General features: G+C 38.8%; 1 protein-coding gene across 1 annotated transcript in view; it reads right to left on the reverse strand.

The window, feature by feature from the left end:
- HADHB (hydroxyacyl-CoA dehydrogenase/3-ketoacyl-CoA thiolase/enoyl-CoA hydratase (trifunctional protein), beta subunit) overlaps window positions 1-15,309 on the reverse strand; it is a 40,228-nt gene that overhangs the window by 15,620 nt on the left and 9,299 nt on the right. Inside the window, exons 4-6 of the mRNA NM_001348972.1 lie at window positions 10,288-10,387; window positions 4,944-4,988; window positions 1,196-1,295 (exon numbers count right to left, since the gene is read on the reverse strand). Coding sequence (NP_001335901.1) covers window positions 1,196-1,295; window positions 4,944-4,988; window positions 10,288-10,387 — 245 coding nt within the window. The remainder of the gene's footprint in view (window positions 1-1,195; window positions 1,296-4,943; window positions 4,989-10,287; window positions 10,388-15,309) is intronic.

Raw genomic sequence — 15,309 nt, forward strand, 5'->3', positions numbered from 1 at the left:
ATTTATTTTTTAAGTGCTCATCTAAGAGTCACTTTTTTTCAGATAATGAAAGTTAAAAAATGTATTACGAATAACTGATATACTCCTAAAATTGCCGTATTCAATACATTTAGAAGTGTAAAGGCTCAAGATAAAACCAAAAAAACAGGAGGGGTAAAAGCCTTCTTGTTCTTCTTTCCTGCCTAACAACACACAGTGGTTGATTTTTGTGAACTCCTGTAACACCTGTAACACTAGGGCTTCAGCAGTTTTAACGTTTACTGATAAGTGAAAAAACACGGGGCAAAACAAATACTTTCAATCCTGCTCATTTTCCCTTCTCTTAGCTGAAGTTATGGACGTTACTGCTCTTCCAACTATACTGAACACCATAACATGACAAGCACAAACTTGTCTCTGTGCTCTGGAGCTAACTTTATCCAGTCACTTTCAAAATGAAATAAAGCCCAGAAAATGTATTTGGACTATTTATTATGAAATGCCTGGAGGACATGCCACAGAAGTTTCCGAGGCCTGTGATTATCTCGTTTGTCCAATAAACACTACATGGAGCTTTGCCAAGTAGGGTAAAAGTAAACTCCTGTGAAATAGCTTTTAAAAAAAACCCGCCCTATGTGTCATCTAGTCAATGGAAACAAATGAATAAGCACAGCTACCTCTAACAAAAACCATACTATGAAATAAGTTCTTTGCAAAGTGTTGAAATTTTAAGTTAATTAAGAGGCCATGATACCTAACATCACTAAAAGTCACATTAGCCATGCTTTGCCATAATATCTATTTTCCTAAAAGAAAAACAAATGAACATAACCCAAACCAGCTCAAATAATTGATGTGATTTAGTGTATAGTATAAATACAGTATAAATACAGTGTATGTCATTTGATTTACAGTATAATTCTTTTATTTTTAAAATTTATTTGATTTATTTTGGCTGCACCCACAGCATGCAGAAATTCCCAAATCAGGGACCAAACCCACGGCACTGACATAGCCAGACTGCTAACCTGCTGAGCCATTAAGGGACTCCTATAGTTCTTTTAAATACAAAATAATTCAAGTAATAAAATCACATTTTAAGTCAAATGTAACTTCAACAAATTTTAACAGATTTAAAGAACAAATTTTATTAATTAAAATTTAAGTAGATCCTCCTATAAATCTCTTTAAACAATGTACGGTTTCTTTAACTCACCTCTCTAGCCACATTGCTTGTTTTCACTTCCTGTATAACTGTGCCAAAGACAAGATAATCAACAACGTCCTTTGGGACACTGGTCCGATGCAACAAACCCCTGAGAGCGGAAATCCAAAGCAAAGAAACATTTTACACATTCAAAATAATGTCACAGATCATCACATAAAACAATACAGTTCTTTAAAAAGGTTAACCTTGAATTTAAAGGAGTAAAGACTGTATCTTTTCCTTAATTTGATAAACATGCAGCACCATGTCAAAGAAATGACAAATGATTTACAAAGTCAAAAGGTGATGCTCTATTGGCAATGAGAAGTTAAATAGGAATAATTAAAAATAATTAGAATATATTCTATAAAAATTTTGAAACAAACAACAACAACAACAACAAAAAAAAGACAAAAAGACAAAAAAAAAAAAAAAAAAAAGAAAGGAGTTCCAGTCGTGGCGCAGTGGTTAACGAATCCGACTAGGAACCATGAGGTTGCGGGTTCGGTCCCTGCCCTTACTCAGTGGGTTAACGATCCGGCGTTGCCGTGAGCTGTGGTGTAGGTTGCAGACGCGGCTCAGATCCGGCGTTGCTGTGGCTCTGGCGTAGGCTGGTGGCTACAGCTCCAATTAGACCCTTGGCCTGGGAATCTCCATATGCCGCCGGAGTGGCCCAAGAAATAGCAACAAAAAAGACAAAAAAAAAAAAAAAATTTTGAATCACCATGTTGTACACCTGAAACTAATATAATATTGTAACTATATCCCAATAAAAAACAAAAGAAAAAATAATTTGGAATATGATAAAACAGATGCGTAAACCAATGTTTTCAGTAAAAAAAAAAAAAAAAGACAAACAAATAGAAAATTAAAGAGAGGAAATAAAATCCCACTTATGATTAAATCTTAAATATCAATATAAACACATAATTTTTTTTGGTCTTTTTTTTTTTTGCCTTTTCTATGGCCACAACTGTGGCATATGGAGGTTCCAGGCTAGGGGTCTAATCGGAGCTGTGGCTGCTGGCCTACACCAGAGCCACAGCAACGCGGGATCCGAGCCGCGTCTGCAAACTACACCACAGCTCACAGCAATGCCGGATCCTTAATCCACTGAGTGAGACCAGGGATTGAACCCGCAACCTCATGGTTCCTAGTTGAATTCGTTAACCACTGCACCACGACGGGAACTCCTAAACACATAATTGAAATAATATAATTTTTCTAATCCTGCTCACTGATAGAGACTAGCAGTAACACTCCCGTAGAAATGAGCACATCTGGAACTCAGACTTGGGTTTCTAAATGCCATTTACTAGTAAAAGAATTAGCTCTTTTTGTTTCTTTTTCGGACACACCCATAACATATGTAAGATCCCAGGCCAGTGACTGAATCCAAGCTGCAACTCACGCCACAGCTGCAGCAAAGCTGTATCCTTAATCCACTGTGCCCAGCTGGGGATCGACTGGCACCTCCACAGAGACAAGCCAGATCATTAACCCACTGTGCCACAACGGGAACTTCAGGAATTAGCATTTTTAAAAATGGCTGACACCAGGTCAGGCAAAGTAAAAAGTGAACCTCACTGATATTTTTTGTGCCAAAAATAAGAAAGCACTCAAAGCATATCAAAAGTAGGAACAAGGAACACACTTATCAAAAATTCATCAAACTATATACTAAAAATCTGTGCATTTTACTGTACACAAATTACACTCAAAAAACAATATTATGCTAACAAACCAATGCGACATGGGAGCCAACTTGAAGGAGCTCCCACAAATTATATATGGGACAATCTGAACTTCAAAAAGAATCATGACCATACTGGCTAGAACAGAATAAATAACTAAAAATCCGTGTCTACATCATCTTAAAAAGAAAAAAAAAGAGGAGTTCCCGTCGTGGCTCAGTGGAAACAAATCTGACTGACATCCATGAGGACGCAGGTTGCTCAGTGGGTTAGGGATCCGGTGTTGCCGTGAGCTGTGGTGTAGGCTGTGGACGAGGCTTGGATCCCACGTTGCTGTGGCTGTGGTGTAGGCCGGCAGCTACAGCTCCGATTCGACCCCTAGCCTGGGAACCTCCATATGCCATGGGGTGCAGCCCTAAAAAGACAAAAAAAAAAAAAAAGTATGAATAAACATCTGCATACTGAAATATAGAAAAATGCAAAGCTTCTAAGGACAGAAACTTATAAAATACCTTTAAAAAAGAGAAAGAGGAAGAGATTCAGTTTTTAAAAAGAAGAGGATAATCAGTCAGAAGATGGAAGGAAAATTATAAAGGCATAACATTAAGAAGTCAAAGGAAGATAGTTTCAAGTACAGCATCAGTGTCAAGTGCTATAGAAGACAGACCGTGAGGCCTGAGAAAAGATCGGTGCATTTTGTGATGACAAAATCATTATTAAGAGAAGTTTCCAGGAGTTCCCACCCGTGGTGCAGTGGAAAAGAATCTGACTAGGAACCATGAGGTTGCGGGTCCAATCCCTGGCCTCGCTCAGTGGGTCAAGGATATGGCGTTGTCATGAGCTGTGTGGTGTAGGTCGCAGATGCAGCTCGGATCCTGCGTTGCTGTGGCTGTGGTGTAGGCCGGCAGCTGTAACTCTGACTGGACCCTTAGCCTGGGAACCTCCATATGCGGCAGGAGTGGCCCTAAAAAGCAAAATAAATAAATAAATAAATAAATAAATAAATAAATAAATAAATAAAAGGTTTCCAAACTATAGCTACTCTGGAGCAATGGGAATGGAAGCAATCATTTCAGGATTAAGGAGAATACATGAATAGCAGGGAAAGAGAAGCAACTGCTGCTTTCATTCATTAATTTTATTTTTTTCTTTTTACAGTTCCCAGGCTAGGGGTCAAATCAGAGCTGGAGCTTCCGGCCTACACCACTGTCACCGAGGTAGGTGCATCTGTGACCAGATCCTTAGCCCACCGAGCAAGGCCAGGGATCCACCCCGCAACCTCATGTTTAATAGCTGGGTTTTTAACCTGCTGAGCCACAATAGGAAATCCTTTCATTCATTTTTAAAGTCTGGTAGGAAGAGAAACAGAACAAGATGGAAAGAAAGGTCCACTCAAAGTATTTTCAAACTAGGAAAGACCTGTGGCAGGTTGAAGACACAAAGGCAAAGCATCAGTGGAAAATGAATGACCGCACCTTACATGCTGACTCTCAGCACATTATTCTTCCATCTCAAGTGCATGTAACCACATCTAATTTTATATTTTTATTGGTTTGCACATGAATCTTAAGGTCTCATTCTAAGCTTCTTTCTAGATAAACACACGGTGCCCCTACCCCATCAGGAGTACCAAATCCAAGGATACTCATGTCCCTTAAATAAAATGGCATAATACAGCTGATCCTCTGTATACACAGGTTCTGCACCTGTATTTGGATAATTTGTTCAGCTATCCTTGTACAGTAATAAAGTTTCTAAGATAATCATCAAATATATGTATTGTATTTAGCCTGATGGATCTAATCCTACATTGTTTACACCTGCAGCTAGCTACAGTACTCATTAAAGAATACTGTCACACCAAGAGATTGTCAAGACCGCATATATGGCTAAAATGAAGAAAAAATGAATCTTTTAAAATCTAATATGTGCTCTTGATCACCATGTAAAAGTTAACATATCCAAGACACGGAAATTCTATTAAACATGCTATTTCAAGGCTAAAAACGGGAAAAAAGTGCTTTTAATGAAATAAGAACTAAAATAAAATTATATATACTTACAGAAGCGCTGCTCTAGCCAAATCATGTGGCATCAGCTCTTTATATCTGGGGAAAGAAAATAAGTAATTTAAACCAAAGCCTAGAGCTTTAATAAAAAGTGTTTTTCACTCCATTTGAAATACAGAAAGAAATCAACATACGCTGCTGTAAATGCACTTATCATTTCAAACAAAGAAAAAGTATGACTTTGCTATTTGTCATCCTTAAAAATCTGGCAAGGCTTGACTCCTATTGAGCTAGCTAAGAATCTAACAAAAATCTGGCCCATTATCTTACTGTTCAGCATGACATATGTTAAATAAATATTCTTTTTTATCCTTTATTTTTTGGCCATTCCCACAGCATGCAAAAATCCCAGGCCAGGGATCAAACTCACGCCACAGCAGTGACAATGCTGAATCCTTAACAGGGAACGCCAGTTAAATACTCTTTAAACTAAATCCCCAACTTTTCATTTCTCCTTTATTTTTTTTAATTCATTATTTATTTTGTGATGTTTAAAGTGACATGAGGGATATACCAGGACTTTTAAAGAAAATTTTGTTTTGAAGTAATTTGAGGTTTACAAAGACCTGGACGGACAGAACAAAGTTGCCAATATCTTACATAACCATGGTGCACTTGTCAAAAGTAAGAAATACTGGCACAATACCATTCACTAAGCTACTAACTTTACCTGATCTCATCAATTTTTCCACTAATGCCCTTTTACTGGTCTGTCCCAGGATCCAATCCATGCATTTAATAGTCATGCCTCCTTAATCTCCAATCTGTGACAGTTTGTCAGTCTTTCCCTGTCTTCTCGACTTTGATACTTGGGACACTGAGGTTATGAATTTGGGGAAAGAGTATAACAGCGATGAAATGCCCTTCCCATTGTTTCTCATCAGAGTACATGAGAGCAACACAACTTATTACTGGTGATGTCGGTTCAAGTGGTACTTGCCAGTTTTCTCCACTGTTTTACCCTTTCTGAACTCGATTTGTCACAAGTGAGTCACTATTCTGGCCCTTACTCAAGGGAAGATGAATTACGCTCCATATCCTAGCGGAAAAAGTAACAAATAACTTGCGGACACATGTTAAAATCATCACAGTAATTAATAAATATTTGGAGGGAGAGAGTTTGAGGCTATGCAAATATCTTGTTTCTTCTCAACACTTCTCACCATTAACTTCAGCATTCATTCACAGATCCTGGTTGCGGCAATTATTCCTACGGTGTCCTAATGGTGATATATTTATTTTCCTCATTCCTTCTACATTAACTCATGCAAATTCTTCAGTAAGAAAGATCTGTCCTTTCTCATTTCTTTATTCAATCATTTATTTATATTAGATTACACTCAGAGATATCTAATGTATTCTTTTGGTTATGGTATAATACTTTTATAATTTATTTATCAAATTCTTCTAGTGTTGGTCACTGGAAGTTATTTTAGATTTATCCTGAGTCCTACTGATATGCCCCATTATTTTTTTTTCCTTTGGCTTTTTTTTTTAGGGCCACACCCATGGCATACGAAAGTTCCCAGGCTAGGGTCAAATCAGAGCTGTAGCTGCAGGCCTACACCACAACCATAGCAACAAAGGATCTGATCCCCATCTGCGAGCTATACCACAGCTCAGGGCAACGCTGGATCCTTAACCCACTGAGTGAGACCAGTGATCAAACCCACATCCTCATGGATCCTAGTCGGGTTCATTAACTGCTGAGCCATGAAGGGAACTCCTGATGTGCCCCATTTTTAAAAGCACTTCTTTACTTTCTGGTACTACGAAATGCTCCAGGCTCATCTTGTATTTCCTTTGGGCCAGCTCTAGTCATTCTTCTAGGAAGCCTGGTTTCTTCTATTGAAGAATAAATATTTAGGAACCAAGAGCTAGATGTGAACTCTGTTTAAATGTAAAAATTAATAAAATTAATTCTCTTTATTTATTTTTGGCCAGCCATCAGCATATAGAGTTCCAGGCCAGGGATCATATCTGAGCCACAGTTGCGATCAAAGTGCCGCAGCTGTAGCAACACTGTGGCTGGGGATCAAACCTGCATCCCAGGGCTCCCACGATGCACCACAGTAGGAACTCCAAAATTCCCTTTATTTTTGTCAAAGATTTAACCAAGAGGAGTTCCTGCTATGGCACAGTGGGTTAAAAATCCCACTGCAGCAGCTCAGGTCACAGCTGCGGTTTGGATTTAATCCCTAGCCCAAGAAACTTCCATACACTATGTGTGCAGCCATTAAAAAAAACTAACCATTGGCTTAAATAAGAATATTCATTCTTGAAATTCCTGCAAACCAAAACCTAAAAATCAAAAAATGCTTTTATTTTCACTCTGAATCACAGAAGAATCATTAGTAATTTTAAAAATCTGTAATAGGTAAAACCAGTTCCCTCAAATTTAAAGCAGAATAATTTGGGAGAAAGCTGTGTGTCAAGTTTAAAATGTCCAAACCATAAATTCCTTATCATTTTATAATCTTTATTCTCCTGCTCCTACACCCCTCTCTTCCAGGATGACTACCAAATCCCACCGCTGGCGGGTGTTCCTAGGAGTGCTTCCAAAACACTTTTTACCTCTTAAGAAGGGCCTGGTTTTTCAAATATCATAAGTTGAAAGCAAAGCTTCTTCCAATTAAACAGAAAAAGATCTCCTTTTCCACCTAGAAAATGATGATCTTCTATTACAGAAGACTCACTGGTCACCTCAACCATAAGCTTAGTAATATAACTAAACAATTTTTCTTCTTTATAAATTTCTCCCTCTATATTATTTTCAGTCACTTTTTCTTTTTTCTTTTTTTTTTTTTTCCTTTTCAGGATCGCACTCATGGCATAGGGAAGTTCCCAGGCTTAGGGTCAAATCAGAGCTGCAGCTGCCAGCCTACACCACAGCCATAGCAACACCGGATTCTTAACCCGAACCTGCGTTCTCACGGATACTAGTCAGGTTCGTTACCACTAAGCCACAGCAGGAACTCACTAGTCACTTTTTTCTTTACGTGAATATTGCCTTAAAATTTTTGGAGTTCCTGTCGTGGCTCAGTGGATACGACTCTTGACTACTATTCATAAGGATGCAGGTTCAATCCCTGGCCTCGCTCAGTGGGTTAAAGATTCGGTGTTGCCGTGAGCTGTGCTGTAGGTCTCAGATGCAGCTCAGATCTGGCGTTGCTGTGGCTGTGGCGTAGGCCAGAGGCTGTAGCTCCAATTTGACCCCTACCCTGGGACCTCCATGGGTGCCATGGGTGCAGCCCTAAAAAGACAAAAAAATTTATTCTTTCTCCTCTACTAACTATAATTTCTTACATTACTCAACTAAATTACTCATGAGCTCTGTCTTCTTTCTCTATTAGGATCCTAAATTAAACTAAAACATAACAAAAAACAACAAAAGGAATAAACCCTATATCAATGTATTGAATATCTCAAATCAAACTTCATGCAAATACCAATTATCAAAGCAAAGGTTTAAATAATATACGCAAATGATATAGTTGAGCATGTTTATGTTTTTTAACAGCTAGTAAAAAAGCTGGAATCAAACATATACACAATATACAAACAGCCCTTACAAAAAAATAGTTTTCCCAGCCAAGAACTTTCTTCTCTGGATGCAAGTGTCTTTTCCCACCCTGCTATTGCTGAGTATAGGGAGGATCCTCTCGCCTCACTTTCCTGCTGCTAAAGCTTCAGATGCTTACTCTTACTGCTGTTGTGTCAGTATACGAAAAATATTACAGGGAGAAATATGCTACTATATTTAGAAAAAAGGCTGAATAAAGAAACTTCGTGACCATTTACTTACATAAGAAAATACTCCCTAGGTCCTAAATTATTGTTTAAAAATGAACATTTATTGTTTGTGACTGTATGTGCACACACACAAATTTGTATCTTCCACAAACGGTGGAAATATACACACTGCTCTGCACCTTGTGTTTTACACCTAACATATCTTCATGATCTTCCCATAGAATGATAGGTCTCATTATTTTTAGCACAGAAGGCTAGGTCTCATTATTTTTAGCAGATGCCTGACATTCCCTAGCATGTTTTGTTTTATTTAGGCCACGCTCGCAGCATGTGGAAGTTCATAGGCCAGGGATCAAACCCATGTCATAGCAGCAACCTGAGCCACAACTGACAATGCTGGATCCTTAACCTGCTGCACCATAAGAGAACTCTCCTAGCATGCTTTTAAGTAAGTGACTGCTTGTTCAAAATACAAACATCCACGGAGTTTCCACTGTGGCTCAGTGGGTTAAGAACCTGACAAAGTCTCCAGGAGGCTGTGGGTTCAATCCCTGGCCTCAGTCAGTGGGTAAAGGATCCAGCATTGCCCCAGACTGTGGCACAGGTTGCAGATGTGGGCTTGATCTGGGGTTGTAGCTGTGGCTGTGGCGCAGGCCTGCAGCTGGAGCTCTGATTCAGTCCCTAAACTGGGAACTTCCACATGTCATAGGTGCAGCCCTGAAAAGAAAAAATATGAATATCAAAACAATCTAAACTGAATAGAATTAATGTTTCATTTAGTTTGAACCTAGTTACCAAAGTCCATCATCAACTTTTAAGACAGACTGGGCTTCACCTGGGGACAAAAAAGCAGGAGGAAAGTCTAGGAAGAAGAGCAGCTGGGTTCTGGGGAGCTTGGGGACTCATCTAGAACCATTCTCGTTCCATATATTTGGGGCTGTGCTATACCAGGGTTTGGATCAGTACATCAGTTCCAATTCTTATGATTTGCAGGAGGCCAAAGCAGCAGATTAGAGCCCCTTCAGAATGCTCATGGGCCTGCATCCTCAGTTTTCAAACCCCTGAAGAGGCACAGAAACAAGGTACTTATCTTCAGACCAAGAAAGGATACTGCTGTTGGAAGGAAGCTATCTGGTCCCGCACTAGGTTTTCAAAATAGAACTTATTCAATATAACACTACACTAGCTTGCTCATGAGAAAGGATCAAAGACAAATTTTGCAATATTATTTCATCACTGACTTGAATTATTCTGTGTTAAATTTGTGGAAGAGTTATTTATATATTAGTCCCCTGGCAATAGGATTATCTACTGGGTTACATTTACAAAGATCACTTTTGGAAGTGCCTAAAAAAAAGGAATAAATACACTACACGGGGTGATGGATGTGTTAGTTAACTTGATTGTGGCAACCCTTTCACAATGTACATAGACATTAAAACATCACCTTGTATACCTTTAAAGATTCATGTACAACTTAAATGTATACAGTTTTTATTTGTTAGTTATACCTCACTAAAGCTGGGAAGAAAAAAGAGATACAAAGAAAGAAAACGCAAGTAACACACAATCACTTCATACTCACGAAGTGCCTGACTGCAAGAATGGAATGCGAACACCATCCACCACCACAATATTCCTTATATTGGGTTTGGCTAAGGTTTTCTTCGATTTGGTCTGGACGGCTTTAAGATAAGGTTCAGAGAACAATTAATTAAAATATATGAAGTCGGATGATTTTTTATTTTTAAAGACTGACATTCTAAGAATTATATATAATTATATCATTCAATGCCAAATTGCATTTGCCATTTACCAAACTACTTCAACTTAAAAAAAAGGGTTAAGAAATTAACTAGCATTTACATTTGTTTATACCATTAACAAATTGTTTCTTTTATCAAGTGCTTGACAATCTATCCCACTGAAAGCAACCAATTAAACCTGACCTTAATACTAGAAGTTACAATAAGTGATATCATTTACTCTTCACACGGCTTAACATTCTTGCCTTTCTATGAAGAAATAAAGGCCATTTGGTTGGTGACTACCGCTATTCCACAAAAACCCAGAATGTTTCCTGAATCTGACTCAATTTGTCTAGTTATTTTCTAAAAACAAAAGAGCAACCTTTCTGTAATTTTTTAATTAAAAAAGATTAATATATGCTGGTGATTTTTAAAAAAGAAAAATAAACAATACTAAAATACGGAGAGTCGGGGAGTTCCCGTCGTGGCGCAGTGATTAACGAATCCAACTAGGAACCCTGGGGTTGCGGGTTTGATCCCTGGCCTCTCTCAGTGGGTTAAGGATCCGGCGTTGCCGTGAGCTGTAGTATAGGTTGCAGGTGCGGCTAGGATCCCACGTTGCTTTGGCTGTGGTGTAGGCTGGCATCTACAGCTCCAATTCGACCCCTAGCCTGGGAACCTCCATACGCTGAGGGAGCAGCCCTAAAAAGACAAAAAAGTAAAATATAATAAAATATGGAGAGTCGGAGCTCTCTTGTGGTGCAGCAGGTTAAGGATCTGGTGTTGTCACTGCAGTGGCTTGGGTCACTGCTGTGGTGCGGGTTCGATCCTGGCCCAGGAACTTCCATATGCCGCAGGCACTGCCAATAAAATAAAACACAGGGATAAAACCAGAATTCCCTTTTTATGCCCTCTGCTGCCATATAATTTCCCTCCCAGAGGCAGATATTGCTAATTTGGTGTATATTACTTTCACATTTTTTTTTCCTTTAATGCATGTACATGCACATACTTGGGTATTATGTTTACTCATCTGACAATATAGCTTGGTATATTTCTATGTCTAAATGTATTTCATTCTTTTGTTATTGTTGTTAATGTTGAAATTTAACTGCCATCATCACTCTTTTATTAATAGAGACAGAGAAAAATCCTAAAGCATAAAATTTTAACAATCACTTGCCACTTACGTCACAGAGAACTATTCATGACAAATATCTATAACTAACTTCAAGGAAATAGTAGTCAAAGCTGAGAGTCATGATGAAATGGGATACAGATATTCCCTCGGTAGCTCGGTTGGTGAAGGAGATAAAGGCACAAGGAGATTAGCAAGGAGACTGTAGCAAAATCAAGCATGTGATGCTAAAAGCCGATGAAGGCAGCATCACTGTGAACGGAAAGGAAGGGACGGAAAAAGAGATTTTATAAAGGAGGATATGGAAAGAAAAGATTATAAAGGAAGCTTAGAGGCTATGAACATCTAGCTACTCTATATAAACAGTAAGACCTGGTTTGGGAAGAAAAATGACTTAAATTTTAAGTCATAGTAACTTTGAGGTGATGGAAGACACTCAGGTGGATATGTCCATTTAACAGAGAGCTAGAAATGCAAAACTGAAGCTCTGAAGTGAGGTGTTGCTGAGAGAACAATGAGATATACACATTTTAGAAGACAGAAGAAAAGCAGAGACATATATGACAGTGCCTGCTCACCCACAGCCCCCTCTAAACAGAACTGCCCTATTTAGTCTCTGCAAAGAGGCAACCACAGACATCATGTCCCTAAGCCCCCAGGCAAAGCTGATTAGATTCAGACTGGGCACCAAACCATCAAAAGTCAATTCACAGAGAGGCCAACCAGTAACCTATGTCATCTACCTACCAGCGATAAGCTGCACCAGTCAGATTCTCTCTCTTAGGAACCCAAGCAAAGCATGGAGAGAAATACCAATGAGTGGAAGCCAAAAAGATGCAATGACGAAGAACCAGTGTGATAGTAAAGTGAAGTCTTTGTAAGTCAGAGTTATGGAGCAGCAAAAACCCAGAGTGAGCAAAGAAGCCAGCAAGAAGAGTGAAGAAGAATATTAAAAAGAGAAGCAGAAAGGCCAGGAGAGCACTGGAGTGTGGGGCCATGAGCAAAGTAGCTGCTTGGTTCCTAATGCCTCCCCAGCTGCAGTACTCAAAGCCTTCTCATCCTGAACCCGAGTGGGTCCCTTACTCACGATAACAGACACTTGGCTTTGTGATCTCCCCACGTTCAGAGGGCAGGGAGACGATGTGTGACAGAAGGTAAACTTGAGAGGCAGTAGGAGAATCAGGAGAGACTGGTGCATGAGAGCAAAGATAGCAGAGTATTGAGGAGCAGATGATGGTCAAACGCGTCAACACTTGAGAATAGGAATGAAAAAGCCACCATGTTTCAAGATTTGCAGATTACTTGTGACTGACTTTGGAGAGAATAAAGTGATGAGAAGAAAAGTCAGATGACATATCATCATGTCATTCTACTTTTTAAGAACTGGCCACATGTTCCTTTTATACACTTTCAGATAAAATTCAAATTCCTAATGAATTCCTGGCTTTACTTAGTTCCAAATGAATGACTCAAAAGAGTTTCCCACTACTTCTCACCATGCAGTGAGATAAGCAACCCCCCAGTTCCCCGGAGCCGTGCTCATTTCACCTCCCTGGCCTCATTTATGTACCCTCCCATCTGAGTGGCCCCTTTCTGTCCATCTAATTCTTATCCACCCGCAAGGCCTAGTTCACATTCCACCTCCTAGTAAAGCCTTCATTGATAACTACAACTACCTGTAATTCCTGCCTCCAAACTTGCATTGCAACTTCTAGAGCAAAAATTAGCTATTCCAAACAATTTAGCATATTATAAAATAATTAAAGTAATGCTACAAGCCACATTTAAAGATAATATTTACTATATATTGAACTGTCACCCAAAGGACTCTCATTCTATTTCATGTGCACACTGGCTCCTAACCACATCAGAATTTTCTCAGGGTCTCCTTTATCTATTCCACAGTGCTGTGGGCACTCAGGAGCAATGTGTTATAAAAAATTGAATGGAAGGTTAAAATATCTGGGTTCTAGTCCCTACCATGGACAAAAATTTCTTATTTGCAAATATGGGAGCTAGACTAAATGACCTACAAGGCTCCTCCCAACACCAAACTTAGTTTTCTAATGGCTGACTGATAAACATTCTGTATTTCATAAATACGATTAAAATCAAAGCAGGTAAGAGATGTGTACTATACCACTGCTATATACATACATATATGTGTGGATATAGATCTATAAATATAGATATACAGATGGTCCTCAACTTTCCATGGTTCAACTTATTAATTTTTAACTTTAGGAAGATGCAAAAGCAACATGCATTCAGTAGAAACCGTACTTTGAATTCTGAATTTTCATTTTTTTCCCAGGTTAGCAATATGCGATATGATACTCTCCCATGATGCTAGGCAGCAGTGAGCAGCCACTCCCAGTCAGCCACACAATCACAGGGTAAACAACTAATATACTTTTGACCATTCCATTTTTCCCTTTTAATACAATATTCAGTAAATTACATGATATTCAACACTTTATCATAAAATAGGCCTTGTGTTAGAGGATTTTGCCCAATGTGTTCTGAGCATGTTTAAGGTAAGTTAGGCTAAACTACAAATTTTGGTAGATTAGGTGTATTAAATGCATTTTCTTTTTTTTTTTTTTTTTTTTTTTGTCTTTTTTTTGCCATTTCATGGGCCACTTTCGTGGCATATGGAGGTTCCCAGGCTAGGGGTCTAATCGGAGCCATAGCCACCAGCCTACACCAGAGGCACAGCAACGCAGGATCCGAGCCGCGTCTGCGACCTACACCACAGCTCACGGCAACGCCGGATCGTTAACCCACTGAGCAAGGGCAGGGATCGAACCCGCAACCTCATGGTTCCTAGTCGGATTCGTTAACCACTGCGCCACGACGGGAACTCCTTAAATGCATTTTCGACTTACAATATTTTCAACTTAGGATGGGTTTATCAGAATGAAAGTCAAGTAAGATGCAAAGTATATACAGACATAACTACTGAACAAGTCATAATTTCTCTCACTTACATTTCCAATCTGATGACTAAAAACATCAATAAAATTAGTACCACTCTAATTCCTTCATCCTAAGAGTGCCATCAAGTATAGTAGTCACATGAGCTTGAAGAGAAATTAGCTATAAAATTACTGCAACCTAAACCTCTTCAGCATGGGCACATGCCCGCTCCTGCTCCCTCCCCTCAAATCAGCTGGTCACATTCCTCTGTCTTATCACACATCTTCTTGCACCACTATCATCATCAACATGAACACAAATCACTTGAGGGCAGTGTTAGACCCCAGAGCTTGTGTCTTACGAAGGCTTACAATATAGTTGAGGAGACAGAAACACAAAAATAGTTTAAAAGCAATATAAAGAAGAATATTCCAAAAGCCAGCAAAAATGCCTTCCCTCTGTTGCTATTCAATGTGACCATCTCCCAGCTGACAAGAATCAGATCTCTCTGTGTGATCTCAAAGCAAAAGATCTGAATAAACATCAAAATTAGGAAAAAGGTGAAATGAGAAGGGAATAATTGGTTGTAAGGTTAATACTAATCTACGTTCTAGTTAGAATTGAGAGAATTCAGAAAATATATTTGTTATATGACAACATGAAACTTTTCTAGGTGTGATTAGGCAACAGACCCCTGAAAATATACTATATGTAAAACAATATAAAAATACCATCTTTTACTTATATTGGGTTTATAGTTTTCAAACTTCTTTGAAATATATTCATACTTACTTGAGGTTAA

Source organism: Sus scrofa, chromosome 3 (genome assembly GCF_000003025.6).
Source record: "Sus scrofa isolate TJ Tabasco breed Duroc chromosome 3, Sscrofa11.1, whole genome shotgun sequence".
Taxonomy (NCBI): domain Eukaryota; kingdom Metazoa; phylum Chordata; class Mammalia; order Artiodactyla; family Suidae; genus Sus; species Sus scrofa.